The sequence below is a fragment of the Rissa tridactyla genome, chromosome 13 (genome assembly GCF_028500815.1).
Source record: "Rissa tridactyla isolate bRisTri1 chromosome 13, bRisTri1.patW.cur.20221130, whole genome shotgun sequence".
NCBI classification, from domain to species: domain Eukaryota; kingdom Metazoa; phylum Chordata; class Aves; order Charadriiformes; family Laridae; genus Rissa; species Rissa tridactyla.
In genome coordinates, this window is record NC_071478.1 from 7,645,298 (window position 1) to 7,657,714 (window position 12,417).

General features: G+C 36.4%; 1 protein-coding gene across 7 annotated transcripts in view; it reads left to right on the forward strand.

Moving 5' to 3' along the window:
• The window catches only part of GLT1D1 (glycosyltransferase 1 domain containing 1), a 62,681-nt gene that overhangs the window by 15,877 nt on the left and 34,387 nt on the right, over positions 1 to 12,417 (forward strand). For all 7 annotated transcript variants that reach the window (XM_054219596.1, XM_054219597.1, XM_054219594.1 and 4 more), the window contains 3 exons: positions 4,721 to 4,772; positions 9,676 to 9,712; positions 10,885 to 10,941. In XM_054219596.1, the coding sequence (XP_054075571.1) occupies positions 4,721 to 4,772; positions 9,676 to 9,712; positions 10,885 to 10,941 (146 nt within the window). The remainder of the gene's footprint in view (positions 1 to 4,720; positions 4,773 to 9,675; positions 9,713 to 10,884; positions 10,942 to 12,417) is intronic.

Sequence of the window (12,417 nt, forward strand, 5' to 3'; positions counted from 1 at the left end):
TTGCTGGTTAGTATAACTGTAGACTGTAGCAACTTGACTGTGGTTTATTTGACGTGTTTGTAATGGATACAATTTCATAACAAGCAAGTTTTAATTTCTTACCAGAATTATTTTAGAGTGTTTGTATTTGCAGAGATTTAGTAAAGAAATGCACATCTAAGTATCTCCAACAACATCCATACAAACCTCATTTGTACAGAACTATCCTGGCCGTGAGATGACTGATTTTGGTATTTAAACAGTGAATCTTTAGTGTTGGAGGTGGTTAATGGTGATTTAGTGGTGGAGGTATGACTATTTAAACAGCAAATCTTTGTTAGCAGTGGAGGTATGAATATTCTCATTAAATCTTACTGTAGTTATATTATTAACCTAAACAAGGTTGGATCCTGTTTGCCAAGGCTCTGTGCCAGAAGTGCTAAATGTTGCTCCAAGTTGTTTTCTTTTAAAACCTCTGTTTCTTAGTAAATTCTGGTTTATGTTACATATATTCAAACATATAAAATATTTTGTATTGGAACTAACATATTTTATGCATTAAGTGCTATCTGTACGTACAGACAAAGGTGCCCAGCAGTTTCACTTAAGTAAAACAACAACTACAAACAACTGTCGTTAGTTGTGTTGCATCACAGAATCAAACCTGTTCTCGGAGGCCTCACATCTACCTTGTTGATAGAGTGGCTGATTGAAAAGCAGGTGACTCAAATATAAAGAGCTTTTGTTCTTTTCTCCTGCTAATGTGATATTTTCTCTAGATACTTGAACAAAGAAGCAGAGACTGAAAAAAGTCTTTAAGCAAATTCTCTCAATTTTTTAAGTGAATTGACAAGACAGTATTTTCAGGGTGTTTTAAAGTCCGGAAAAGTTCCAGTGACATATCAGTGTAGTCATCAAATGTAAAAATTTCATCAGAAATCTGAGAAAATGACTAAAAAAGAACAAGGTTTTTACAGCATTTCTCATTGTTTCAACATCCCCAGAAAAGAAGTTTCCTTCTGCTTGGTCTGGAGGTCTGTTGACTTCAACAGTGTTTGATCACGTCCGTGGTGGGACAATAAACCCTTTTCTTATTGGAAACTAAAGCATTTTATGTATGTAAATCTTCCAATGGATGAAATTAACTTAACAGATAGCTTAAGCCTTATCAAGATAGAGGCTAAGGCTGTCACTTCATGTGCAGCCACCAGTGTAATACCTCAATGGTGGCAGGGATGGCTCTACTGCTACCTCCCTTCCTCTCCTCCTTTCTCTTCCTTGTGGCTGTGTGACCCACCCTTCTTTGTGCCAGCATTGGACCTCTTTCTGAGCAAGTTTAACTCACTAAATGGTGTAAAATTGGCTTTAATTTTCCCCTGGGTTAGTAAGCTGCTACGGCGTGTTACTCAGCCTCATACTGTGACTGGTGACTTGAGTAATCTGAAGAGTCATTGCTCCAGAACTGAGCTCTGCATAAGCAAAAGGGGTCTTTGATGTACCGGGTGTGATAAAATTTAAGCATCTGGAACATCTTATCAAATCCAGTGGTACTGCTTGCATACTTTAGCAGAGCTGAAATATCTTGCTGAGCAGAGCTTGCTCAGGATACCATCTCCATTCATCCCAGCATTCTAGCGAAGACGGATAACTACAGCGGTTCAGATACAGCTGTATGGATTTTGGTTCATGTTAGCAATGAGGAAATACATGCAGAATCTGCAGCAGGCTTCTATCTTATAGTTTTGTCTTTGCTAATACCACTGTATGTTCTAGCTATTATTAGCTACCTTAATGCTGGCATAGATATGCTATTCTGTCTATAGTGCTCTATAAAATGTGGTAGTTAAAGAGATTTTAAAGACAGCACTTAATCACAATCACTGAAAAATCATTAGGGCATGTTCTTATGTCTTAGTGTGACTTGTAATTGAGAAGCAACTTTGCGAAGCAACTTAAGGCCCCATTCAAGGGAAAATGTATACATTTGTTTACTTTTGTTATCAAATAATCAGAAGTTTTTCTTTAAACACGTCTGAAAGAAGAGAAAAAAATATATCTAATGCATCAGTTAAATTTCAGCACTGTGCTAAATGAAAATTATATAAAAACAGAATCTCTGAGTGTGTCCATTTGATCAGTTCTGTGTTTAAAATATGATTTGTCACAAATATAGCTAATATAGCTTATGCAAAACATCTGCTTTACTGAATGTTTTTTTAATGATAATTAAGTTAGGATCTTGAAGTATAGTTTTGTAGCTTGGATTTCCTATGATGTTTCAAAATATATTACTGCATCCTTATGCAGTTCATAATATTTTCTCTGCTACAGGAAAAGTAATTCAATTTTCTAGAAGTTATTCTGAATGGATCTCTTCTCCAGTATTATCACTAGTATTATTCATTACATAGTTATTAAAAGAAACATTGATTTTTTTTTTCTTTATTGATTGCAAGGTTCTAAGCAGAAAGCACCATGAATTGTAGATTACTTGCCCAGTACAATATACCACCACATTCCATAAAGCGAAGTATTGAACACTGTCTAGCTTTATAATGAGTGTTTCATTTTTAATCGAATTCCTCTAAATGGTGGTTGTACTCCTCTAGGGTGTTTTTTTCTATTGAACAGTATTTTGTAGACTTAGGAGCAACAGTTTTTTCTGCTTGTTAATGTGATGTATTGGAAGTATAATTGCAAAAACTGGAAAGGGAGCATGTGCAACTTGACAAAACAAGCATTTGCAAAGGCTTTAATAACCTTAAAGCTGTCAAGTTGCACATGTGAAATTCATTACAGTACCATAAAGCAGATACTACAAAACAAATGTATGGGAATAAGGTTTGTTTCAACAAACAAAAGTAGGAGTTATAATTCAGCATTTATGTAACCTCTAATGAATGATTATGCTTTCATGTCCTCAAATTACAACATAACATCTCCGAATTAAAAGCACTGTTCTGCTTGTGACTTAGCAATGTGTTTCACCTCTAACCATTGAGATATCATAGGATTGGCTCAGGACAGAAACATTGCATGAATTCTATGAAAAACAAACACCGAATCATAAGTTTAATATGCGATAACCTCTGTTTTATATTCAAGATCTATAAAAGCAATTTAAAAAAGGGAACTTTGCTGAGCAGACACATTATATCTCATATGAAGGCGGCGTTCAAACATTTCTATTCCACAGGGCTGATAGTCTTCAGAAATGGTCCCATTTGTGGTTCTAGTTAACACTAAAGTTCCATTTGAGAACAGTCAAAGCATGTGTTTATATTTCATCACAACTTAAAAGCTACATTAAAGCCCAGCATGTTCTTAAGATCTCTTCTGAACAGGGATTCTTTGTTAACTCTAACTCCATAAAAATATCTCATGTGACTTCTTGGTATTACACCAAGCTCCCAGTGAGAATAACTTGTTTATCAAGTATGTTTGGAAATTAGATTTCTGTGGCTGAAGTCTCTCTGTAATGAGACGCCCAAAAATGAAAACTGTTCATATCAATGCTGCTTTTAAATGGCCTCTGACAAAACTCTGCTGTTACATGGAATGATAGTGTACTACATGCATTTCTCAAAGGCACATAAATAGAAGTCCAGATGAGCCATTATAAACAGCCATAAAGGAAAAGGTGGAAGTAGGTTTGGGAATAGAATTCTCTTTTCCCTCCCAGATGAAAACTCTAGCAATTAAGTTATTCAAGTACACTTTTGTTTGCTTGTTCTTACTTTGGCTTTATGATTTATATACATTACAGAGGAGGAGTAGATGGTGTTTATATACTATTCTACAGTTCATTCATTTAAACACCCTTCTCGTAACAAAAAGTCTTAATCAGAAAACAGTCAAAATGCCCTTCTATCAGTATTATGCTTGCTAGTGTAACGGTCACTTTGCCTGAGACAATGACTGTTGTAGATCTCATTTCTGGGCACCCAGTTCTTCCCTCTTTATTATAAAGGAATATCAGGTATCTAACTCAGCACTGCAAATTTCATCTCCACTGCAGATGCCGAGCATTCAGAGCTACAGACCTGAGTGTCCCAAGTCTGTGTGATTCCAGCATTGAAGTCCAGTCACTCGATCATCTTTCTTCTTTTTTATTTTATTTAATTTTTATATTTCTCCTGAAGAGAGACATTTCTGAAACATTTTCCTGACACATTTTGGTCTCAGATGTTTGTTTCTCATTGCCAGCTTTGACTACTTAGAAATAAGGAGAGAACATTGGGAAAGGTTTTAAAAAAATCCATCTGCTCATTTGAATTAAACTCAGTTGCAATGAGTTGCAAATAGTGGGACTGGATATTGTCAAGTAACAATAGTATGAAACTCACTGGACTTGAGATCCCTTCTTACCTACCCTTCTGGTTGTGAAGAGGGCTATTGCAACTTACACTGCTGTAGAAACATGAAATGCTAACTCACGACTGCAGTTAATCTAGATCAACGGGGGGATGTTCCCATTATTGGGTTTTCTCTTACTTTAAAAAATCCTCACTTTAACTTCCCAAGAGCTCTAAGTTGTAAAGCCTGAAGAGATATCATTTTTTCACCAGTACTTTCTGCTAAAACAAATAGAAAGCCTGCTTTCTGTCTTTGCATCTATAATAATTTTTATAAGCCTCTGCTCTGTGTTCTTATAAAGATTTTTTTTCCTGAAGTACTTTTCTGTTTTTATGTTTAAACAGTTTAAGCAGATGATCCCAACTATTTTTGTCCATTTAACTAGGTTTGCAGTAGCTTTCACGATGAAAATGAAGGAACTGGCAGCGGCAGAGTGGGTATGTTTACATGATGATGGTGATGCTTATAGTATTATCAACTATGCATTCTCCTAAAATGTTTTCTAAATAATGCTAGAGAATTGTGATAATCTTCATATTCTTTATTCCTGTTTTTCCTTTCAGAGAAAGCATTTCATATTTATGTACTTCGACAGGTCAAATAGATCTATCTGGCATTTAAAAGCTGTAAGCTGTTTAGTATTTGAAAAGAGTATATGGCAGTTCAGGAAGTGCTTCTCTGTAACATTTAAAACTAATCATTGCCGTTGTTATCGAGTCTCTCCTGATGCCATATGCATATATTGTTTCTTTTTGCATCATTTAATAAACTTTATGTTGCCAAAATTCCACTAAACAGCTTTACTTACAATAAAGAATTTGGAAGAATAATTTGAAAATACTTGTTTTGTCAACAGTAGAAGCAGAATTAACTTCTTAAGGTGAACTGCAGAGCTAAAATTGAAGTTATGCTAAGCCCGGCAATATTTGATATACAGCCCAGTTGACCAGGCCTTGAGTGATAGGTAGCACATAAGTAGCGCTTAACTTTCCTAATACTCATCTCTCCTTCTGAAAATAAAACAAAACACACCCTGCTGAATGATACATGGAAAAATACTGAATGAAATTATTTTCGTCCAACAGTATAGTAGTTAAATACATTTGGTAATGTATTTTAAGGAGATATTTAGCCAGCAAAGAACTGGCAGTACTAATGGTTGGTTCTCTTTCTCTTCATTTAGTAGGTGCTATTGCATTTGCTGTATTGCAAGTCTACTTCAGACATGCAGTGCAATTATTTTTAGTATCTGGTGCTCCTGCTTGAAAATAGACTGAGTCAACCCTTAGGTGGTTGAGTTGATGGCACAGTACCAGCAGAGAAAACTGAGACAAATCCTTGAAGTAGGCAGTCCTCAATCCTGGTTTCTGAAGAGCAGCGTAAGACAATAAAGAGCTGCCAGTCGTTTGAGTACAAGGAGTGCTTTTGGATAGTGTCAGGCTGCGCTGGTAACCTGTGGAAATCTCCACACCAGGCAGCAGGGCTTGCTGCTCCAGCGTGATGGCCCAACTGATTTTCTGTGCAAGGTCAGTTTTCAGGCTAACGTGTTGGCTAAAGGCTTGCACTGGATTGCAGAGAGCTGCATTGGGCACCAGATCCAGCAGAGGGTAAGCAGTAACTTTTTGGCAGCCAGTAAGGGGTAACATACTGGGATAAAAAGACCAAGATAGGACCCCCCTCTTCCAGCTGCAGTGAACTGTTAGCTCCACTCACCTCATATTGTCAAACATCAGCTGAAGTTGAACAATAAATGCAAGAAGTAGAAACTAGCTGCTTGGTATCCCTACAGTTCTAATTTGCATCATAATATGATCATTAACACACCCTTGCCTAAAAAAAAATCACATAGACGTGGAGCTTGCGCAACAGAACAATTTAATATGCAATACTTTGTTTCAGCATGAATTGATTTTTTTTTTTAATCTACTTTCGTTAAAAGGATACATGAGCAGACATAGGAGCTGGTATTTACATTGCAAATATAGCTTGATTTTAATAGTTACTACAATGAGCTTCATGATGAGTAAACATGAAAGGGCTGAAAGATCTTCTGCAAGGAAAAGACAAAAGTAAGAGTATAAGAAGCAGAAACGAACTTTGAAATCCTTTTGAAATCAGCACCTCAAATGTTTTTAAGTACTTAACTTTGATGGATTTTACCTCAACACCTTTGTGCTCCAGGCCTATGGGACTCACTCAGTGTTTTGGAGAAGGTCTGTGTCAGACAGAGAATTGGAGGCAAGTCTGTGAAGTCCTAAACTGAAATACCACCTGCTGACCTGTGTATTAAATGCTGGGGGGTTTAGTTTTTTTTTCAGCTGTATTTTCATATAAAGGGTGAGAGCAAATGCAACACATTTACTTTCAAACAGTGAAGAATATGAATACATCTTTCCATACCTAGGTCATAGAATATTAACACTCTACATATTAACTGACATTAATGTGAACTGCATATTCCTCTAACGTGTGCTTTATTAGTGAGACAGTCAATTAGGAATTTAAATTATGAATATGGAAGCAATTGCACTGTGCTCAAGGGCTGTATCTTCCAACAAATTCTTTTCTATTGCATTGGATAAATTATCTTTAATTATGAAATACATAATGCAGCATTTGTAATAATTTATTCCAAGTGAGTTTGAAATACTGTAAAGATCTTGTGCTTACAGTCAGTGTTTTATTTCAGCAGTGTAAAACCGGTGCATAAGAATTACTTAGCCCGGTTTTATTAGCATTCAATTTCATTTTTCCATTCTCCTCAAGACCATTTAAAATAAAGAACATAACAGAAAATTGATCTATAAAGTGTAAATACATCTGTATGCCCCGTTACACAGTATTCCTGCTATTTTCTTCTTGATGATCCAAGCCCTGGCAGGATTATATTTACTCACCATAAGCCATTAAAGGTCCAGCAGAGCATGAAACCAGATGCTTAACTTAAGCTTATTTTTGAAACTTAGTGGTTTTAGGGAACTAAAAGCCTATCTTCACCCACCAGAGTTTGAGGCAGAACTCTACAGCATGGCAGCTCTGGAGGCAAGGCTGGCTTAAGCGCCCTCTGCCCCATCTGCTTTTTGCCACCTTCTGTTTTGTTGCATCTATGTCCTAGCGCTGAACTTCAGCTATCCCACTTGTCCTGGCAATTTAAATTCTGAAGTTGGCCTCCAGCTTGCCATGCTGTTTCCATTGTTTGCAAGGCTTTATTTAGGATTAGAAGATCCAATATAATTTAAAATGCTGCTTATTTGTAGGTAAGAGAAGGAACAACAAATGTTAGGTAATAAAATAACGTATTAAACCATTTTTTCTTATTTTTAAATGCTTTGAACACAAAAGTTCTTATAGCTTTTGAAAGATAAAGTCCACAGAATATCCTTAGTCTTCCACTGTAGCGTAAACATTGTTCTTTTCCCTCACTTCATTTATGTGTGGATTTGCTGTTTGTTCATGTAGTTTTTGTGACTTAGTTAATTCACTGATTCTCAGAAACCGCCTCCTTCCCATCTGTGAACCTCTTGTTGATTAGTCACTTTTTTTATAACCTCTTCTCTGTCCGTTTCTTTTTCCAGTTCATTTTCAATAACTAAAATAGGCTGTTATGACCGGGCAGTGGACTGGAGGGGCAGTCACATAGGAGTGATAGGGAAAACCAAAATGTTCGCAAGTAAAAGAAAAAAAAATTGGCTTCCTTATCTTCTTGTTTCCTGACCCGACTGGCTCAGGAATTGGTTGCTTAATAGGTTGTTTCTGCATTAATTCTCGTTCTCCTAATACAAGTTCTCTTCCTGCCTTCAAGTCATCATCCTGCAGGAGTGATTTCACAGTTTGCTAAGGATGCGGTGGGGTGGGGTGGGAGAGGAGAAGGGAAGACTATTTGCAGCTTAACACGATGCACTGGTGTATGTGATGTTCTGCCTTGGTTAACTCTGGTTACATTATTCCAACAACTTTCCCCCTTAAGAGGCAAGTCTGCATGGCAGTACGTAGCTTGAAGAGTTGAGCAGTGTATCAGCAGCGTATCCCCCCATTCAAGAGTGGAATGGCTGGAGGGGCAATCTAGCAGTCCTTTTTCCATCTGCACTTTAGAAAGAGCCATGGCAGGCAAATAGCGACTCAGAGAGTCGCAGCCTGCTGGGACTGTGCCTCTCTACGCAATGAAATTGGCACCGAAAAGGAGGCAAGAGAATAGTCTCAAGATAGCGAAGAGTGGTGCTCTAAAGAAGGTTGGTTGTTTCTGGATGCTATGGTGCTAAATTAAGCAATAGCATTAGCGGAACTGCTTGAAAGGTTATAATTTCAAACTGAAACACTCAAGGTTATATTGAGCAAGTCTATTGGAGCTTACACCAGTTGAGCAATACCTCCGTTAGCTCACTCCTTCACAGGCGTTGCAGCCGGTGCTTGTAGAACAACTAGGAGCTGCCTGAACACAGGCAGTTGCACAAAACACAGAACACAGCTTTGCACAAAAACTTCGAGCTCAAAAAACTCTGCTTGTTTGTTGGGGAGTGTTGTTGCATTTTTGGTTTTGGTTGTTTTTTCAATATGGAAAGATCCCAAGAATATTTTGATGTTTTTGGTGAAAAAAATGTATTCCACAAATTCATGGTTGGAGTTATAGAAAAATATAAGAACTTGCTTATTTAATCACTTAAACACCTAGCGTAGTAGCACTTCAGGAGTAACTTTGGAAATGTAGTAATTACCTCTTTCTCCTATAGCTATTTTAAAATAATTTCTTATGCAATTTTTATTTGGAAATATTGTGCAATAACTACTACCGGCCAGTTTTCCTGTATAGACAAGTCTATGTATATTTGACAGCAATTTTTGAAAAGGTTAGAGGTAAATGGGGTTTTTCATGCCTGATGTGTTTAAAAATTCTCTTATGGATAAATGTAGACTGTAGTTTCAAAACCAGCTATAACTTTTCTTTCAAGACTAACATTTTTTCGGATCTAGGGCTGTTCTGTGGTTGAAAATCTTTCTATTCTAGGGAAATATTTTAATTTTCCGCCCAATAAGCAGGTTAGTGATTATAAGAAAGGACACAGATATAAACTAAAAAATGTGTTTGTACTAACTTGGTAATTGTTTTAATTGCAAAGTTGATTCGTTGGTACTGTAAGTGTTCATAGTAAATGTAATTTACATTGCTGACTTGGCTTTTGGTGTTACTTACATGTATGTTTCTCATAGTCTCTTTTGATTTTTAACAGTCAAAAGAAAATCCTGCTGTTGTGCATTTCATTATGCTAGTTGGGTTTTTTGAAGATTGAACTGATCTTTTATGGTGAACTGTGAAAGTTACTTTTCTTCTCCTTCTCTTTAAAGCCAGATGCTAGGAAGAAAATATATGTACAAACTCAAGGTGAGAGTTTTGAAATATCGACTAAGGCATTCAGTTTATTTGCATCATCTGTTTAGTACCTGTGTGTTTATGTGTCTGCCTTCTTTGTCCCGAAAATGGGTATGGGGTTTGAAGTCCTGGCTCCACTGAAGTCAAGCTTTTTGCCATTGACATTAATTAAGGCAGTATTTCAGACTCTTAGCCTAAATTTTCAACTCATTTGGTGCTTTTAAAAAAAAGTTTTCCTAGATGCCTTACAGTAGGAATATGAAAGATAGGGTAACATATAAGGTAACACCGAGCTTTCTCCAGAGCATACGGAAGTTTTGATGACAAATGGTTATTCTCTGAAACTCCAAATTCCTTTAAATGCTTTGAGTTCCCAGCATAATGACACCCAACAAGTATCTAATCCAAAGTATATTACTGAATTGAGTAGTCTAGGGAACACTCAACTCAGCATTTTGGATGTGATTCCTTCAGCTATAGCTCCTGATTTTATTTATTTAAAAATAACTGTCTACAGATTCCAAAACTCATTCCATCTTGTATATTTCACTTGCGAAGAAAACAAAATTATTTTCAAAACTGTTATTTTGAAATAACTCATTGTGAGGCCTATTTATCCCATATTTAGTCTATATTTAAGTCCCTTGTGAGATAATGGTTAACTAAGAGATTAAATAAATTAATAAAATAGTTTCATTAGTAAAATAATTAATCTTTAACATAAGGCAAAACAAATAAATTAATATTCAGTTTAGATTAATATTTAATTTTGGTATAAATTTGATTTACTCTCTTTGCCTCATGTTAAGGACTTGGGTCTCAGCTGACCTGTATCTGTTTTGGAATAATATGCTCCCCCAGATAATATCATCTCTTATGTAAATTTTAAAAGGCCAAATTAAGCATGGTGCAAGTGAGCCTAACTCCCTGGGTTGCTAAAGAAGTTCATACACTGTATTGTTGTGCAAAATTTTCAATTGAATTCCAATCTGATGACCATGGAAGGATTGTGCAGACAATCCAGCATTGTTGGGATGAGAAAAGCTTGAGATGGGAACAGCTGCGTATGGAATTCAGCGTCCTTGACAGAACTCCTGTTTTCTTAGGGCAAGACTTCAAGAACCATCGTTCAGCCATCCAGGGACCAATCAAACATGTTATGTTTCTCTTCTTTTTCAACACAGGAATTAAGACTACACCCAGTGAAACATTTGACTGGTACAGATTTCTACAAAATGCAGGTGAAACTCACTTTTTTTCTGTATTCACTATATTTATTCTTAGTAGATGTCAATAATTAAAGAAACTTAAAACCTGTTTTAAGGTTAACTGTTTATGTAATAAAATGACTTAATGATATGAAAAACGAAAAACTGTAATATTAGATTCAGGCAGAATATCGATCAGCTTAGTCTGGTTAGTAAACTACCCAGACTGCCTGCAGATTTCTGGTCTGTCCAGAGCTGAATTGCACCAAAAGATAAAACGGTCATGACATACGGGTCAACGTCCCTTAGAAGGTAAGTTAGACCAAAGCACCAACACCTGCGTGTGCTGTGCTTTACAGCTGTGTGGTAGAAACTGTGGATGTTTTCTGCAGAAGGAGCAGGTGAGATGAAGAAGGGAAATATGTGTTGATGTTTTGTTATTTGGTCTTGATCTAGAGCCTGTCTCTGTTTTCACCAAAGTAATGGCACGTAAGGCAGATGACCTAATTTAAAGGCACCTGATCTTGGCAATGCTTTAATTGCTCCAGCTGCCTTTCCCCAAAAGAAGAATTTGTAGGCATTTTACTGCGGTAAAAATAGTTCAATATTATATTCATCAGTCTGATCTCTGATAGTACAGCTGTTCCCTCTGTTACAAATGAGTCCTCACTAGTCAATTGCTTTATCACATCAGTAAATGCATGCCATTATTCAAAACCGGTGTCCAATTTTAAATTGAGCATTGTGAGGTTATTTTTTTCTCAGTAAATCACAGCACACAAGCACAGCACCACTAAGATTAATGATTTTCTGAAGTGAAATGATTTGTCACTTGCTAGCACAGCCTTAGTGTTGATTGGATCTTATGTCCAACCATTTTATGATTAAAAGAGCAGTCAACAGATTGAGGAGGGGGGAGCTCCCCCTGAAGTGCATTTCATCTAATATATTAGAGACAGTTTTTTGCCTAATGTGTACTAATGCAAAAGTGCGAAATAATTCATAATGTACATGAAAAGCAAACTAAAATGTGACTCTAGCATCTGTGCCTGTTAAATAATAACTTGAAAACTGGCATCAGATTATTCGGTATTGTTTTTTCTGACTGTTTCATCTCATTTATCTCACCAGTCTTGTCTCTATGTCCATCTTTGGTGGCAGCGTATAATTTCCACTTCTTTTAATATTGCACATGGAGGCAGGTTTTTTGGCTGTACCTTTGCGCTTACCACAGACTAATTAGCAGTTCCCACTGAATTATTTTTCTGGGGATTTGCAGTTTCAAAGTCTTTTAAATTCTACTAAACTTGGAGCAATCAGTAGAAGACCATCAAAAATAGAAGGTAGTTTTGCTCAGAAGAATACAATTTTGATAGTGTAGCCTCACACAATGAAGTGCACTTGAAAAGATCACTAGATTTTATGCAGATAAAGCTGTGCAATCATCTTGTTCACCTCCTGGCATTTATGATCTTTTTTTTTTTAAAAAAAGACTTTTTTCCTGAAGTT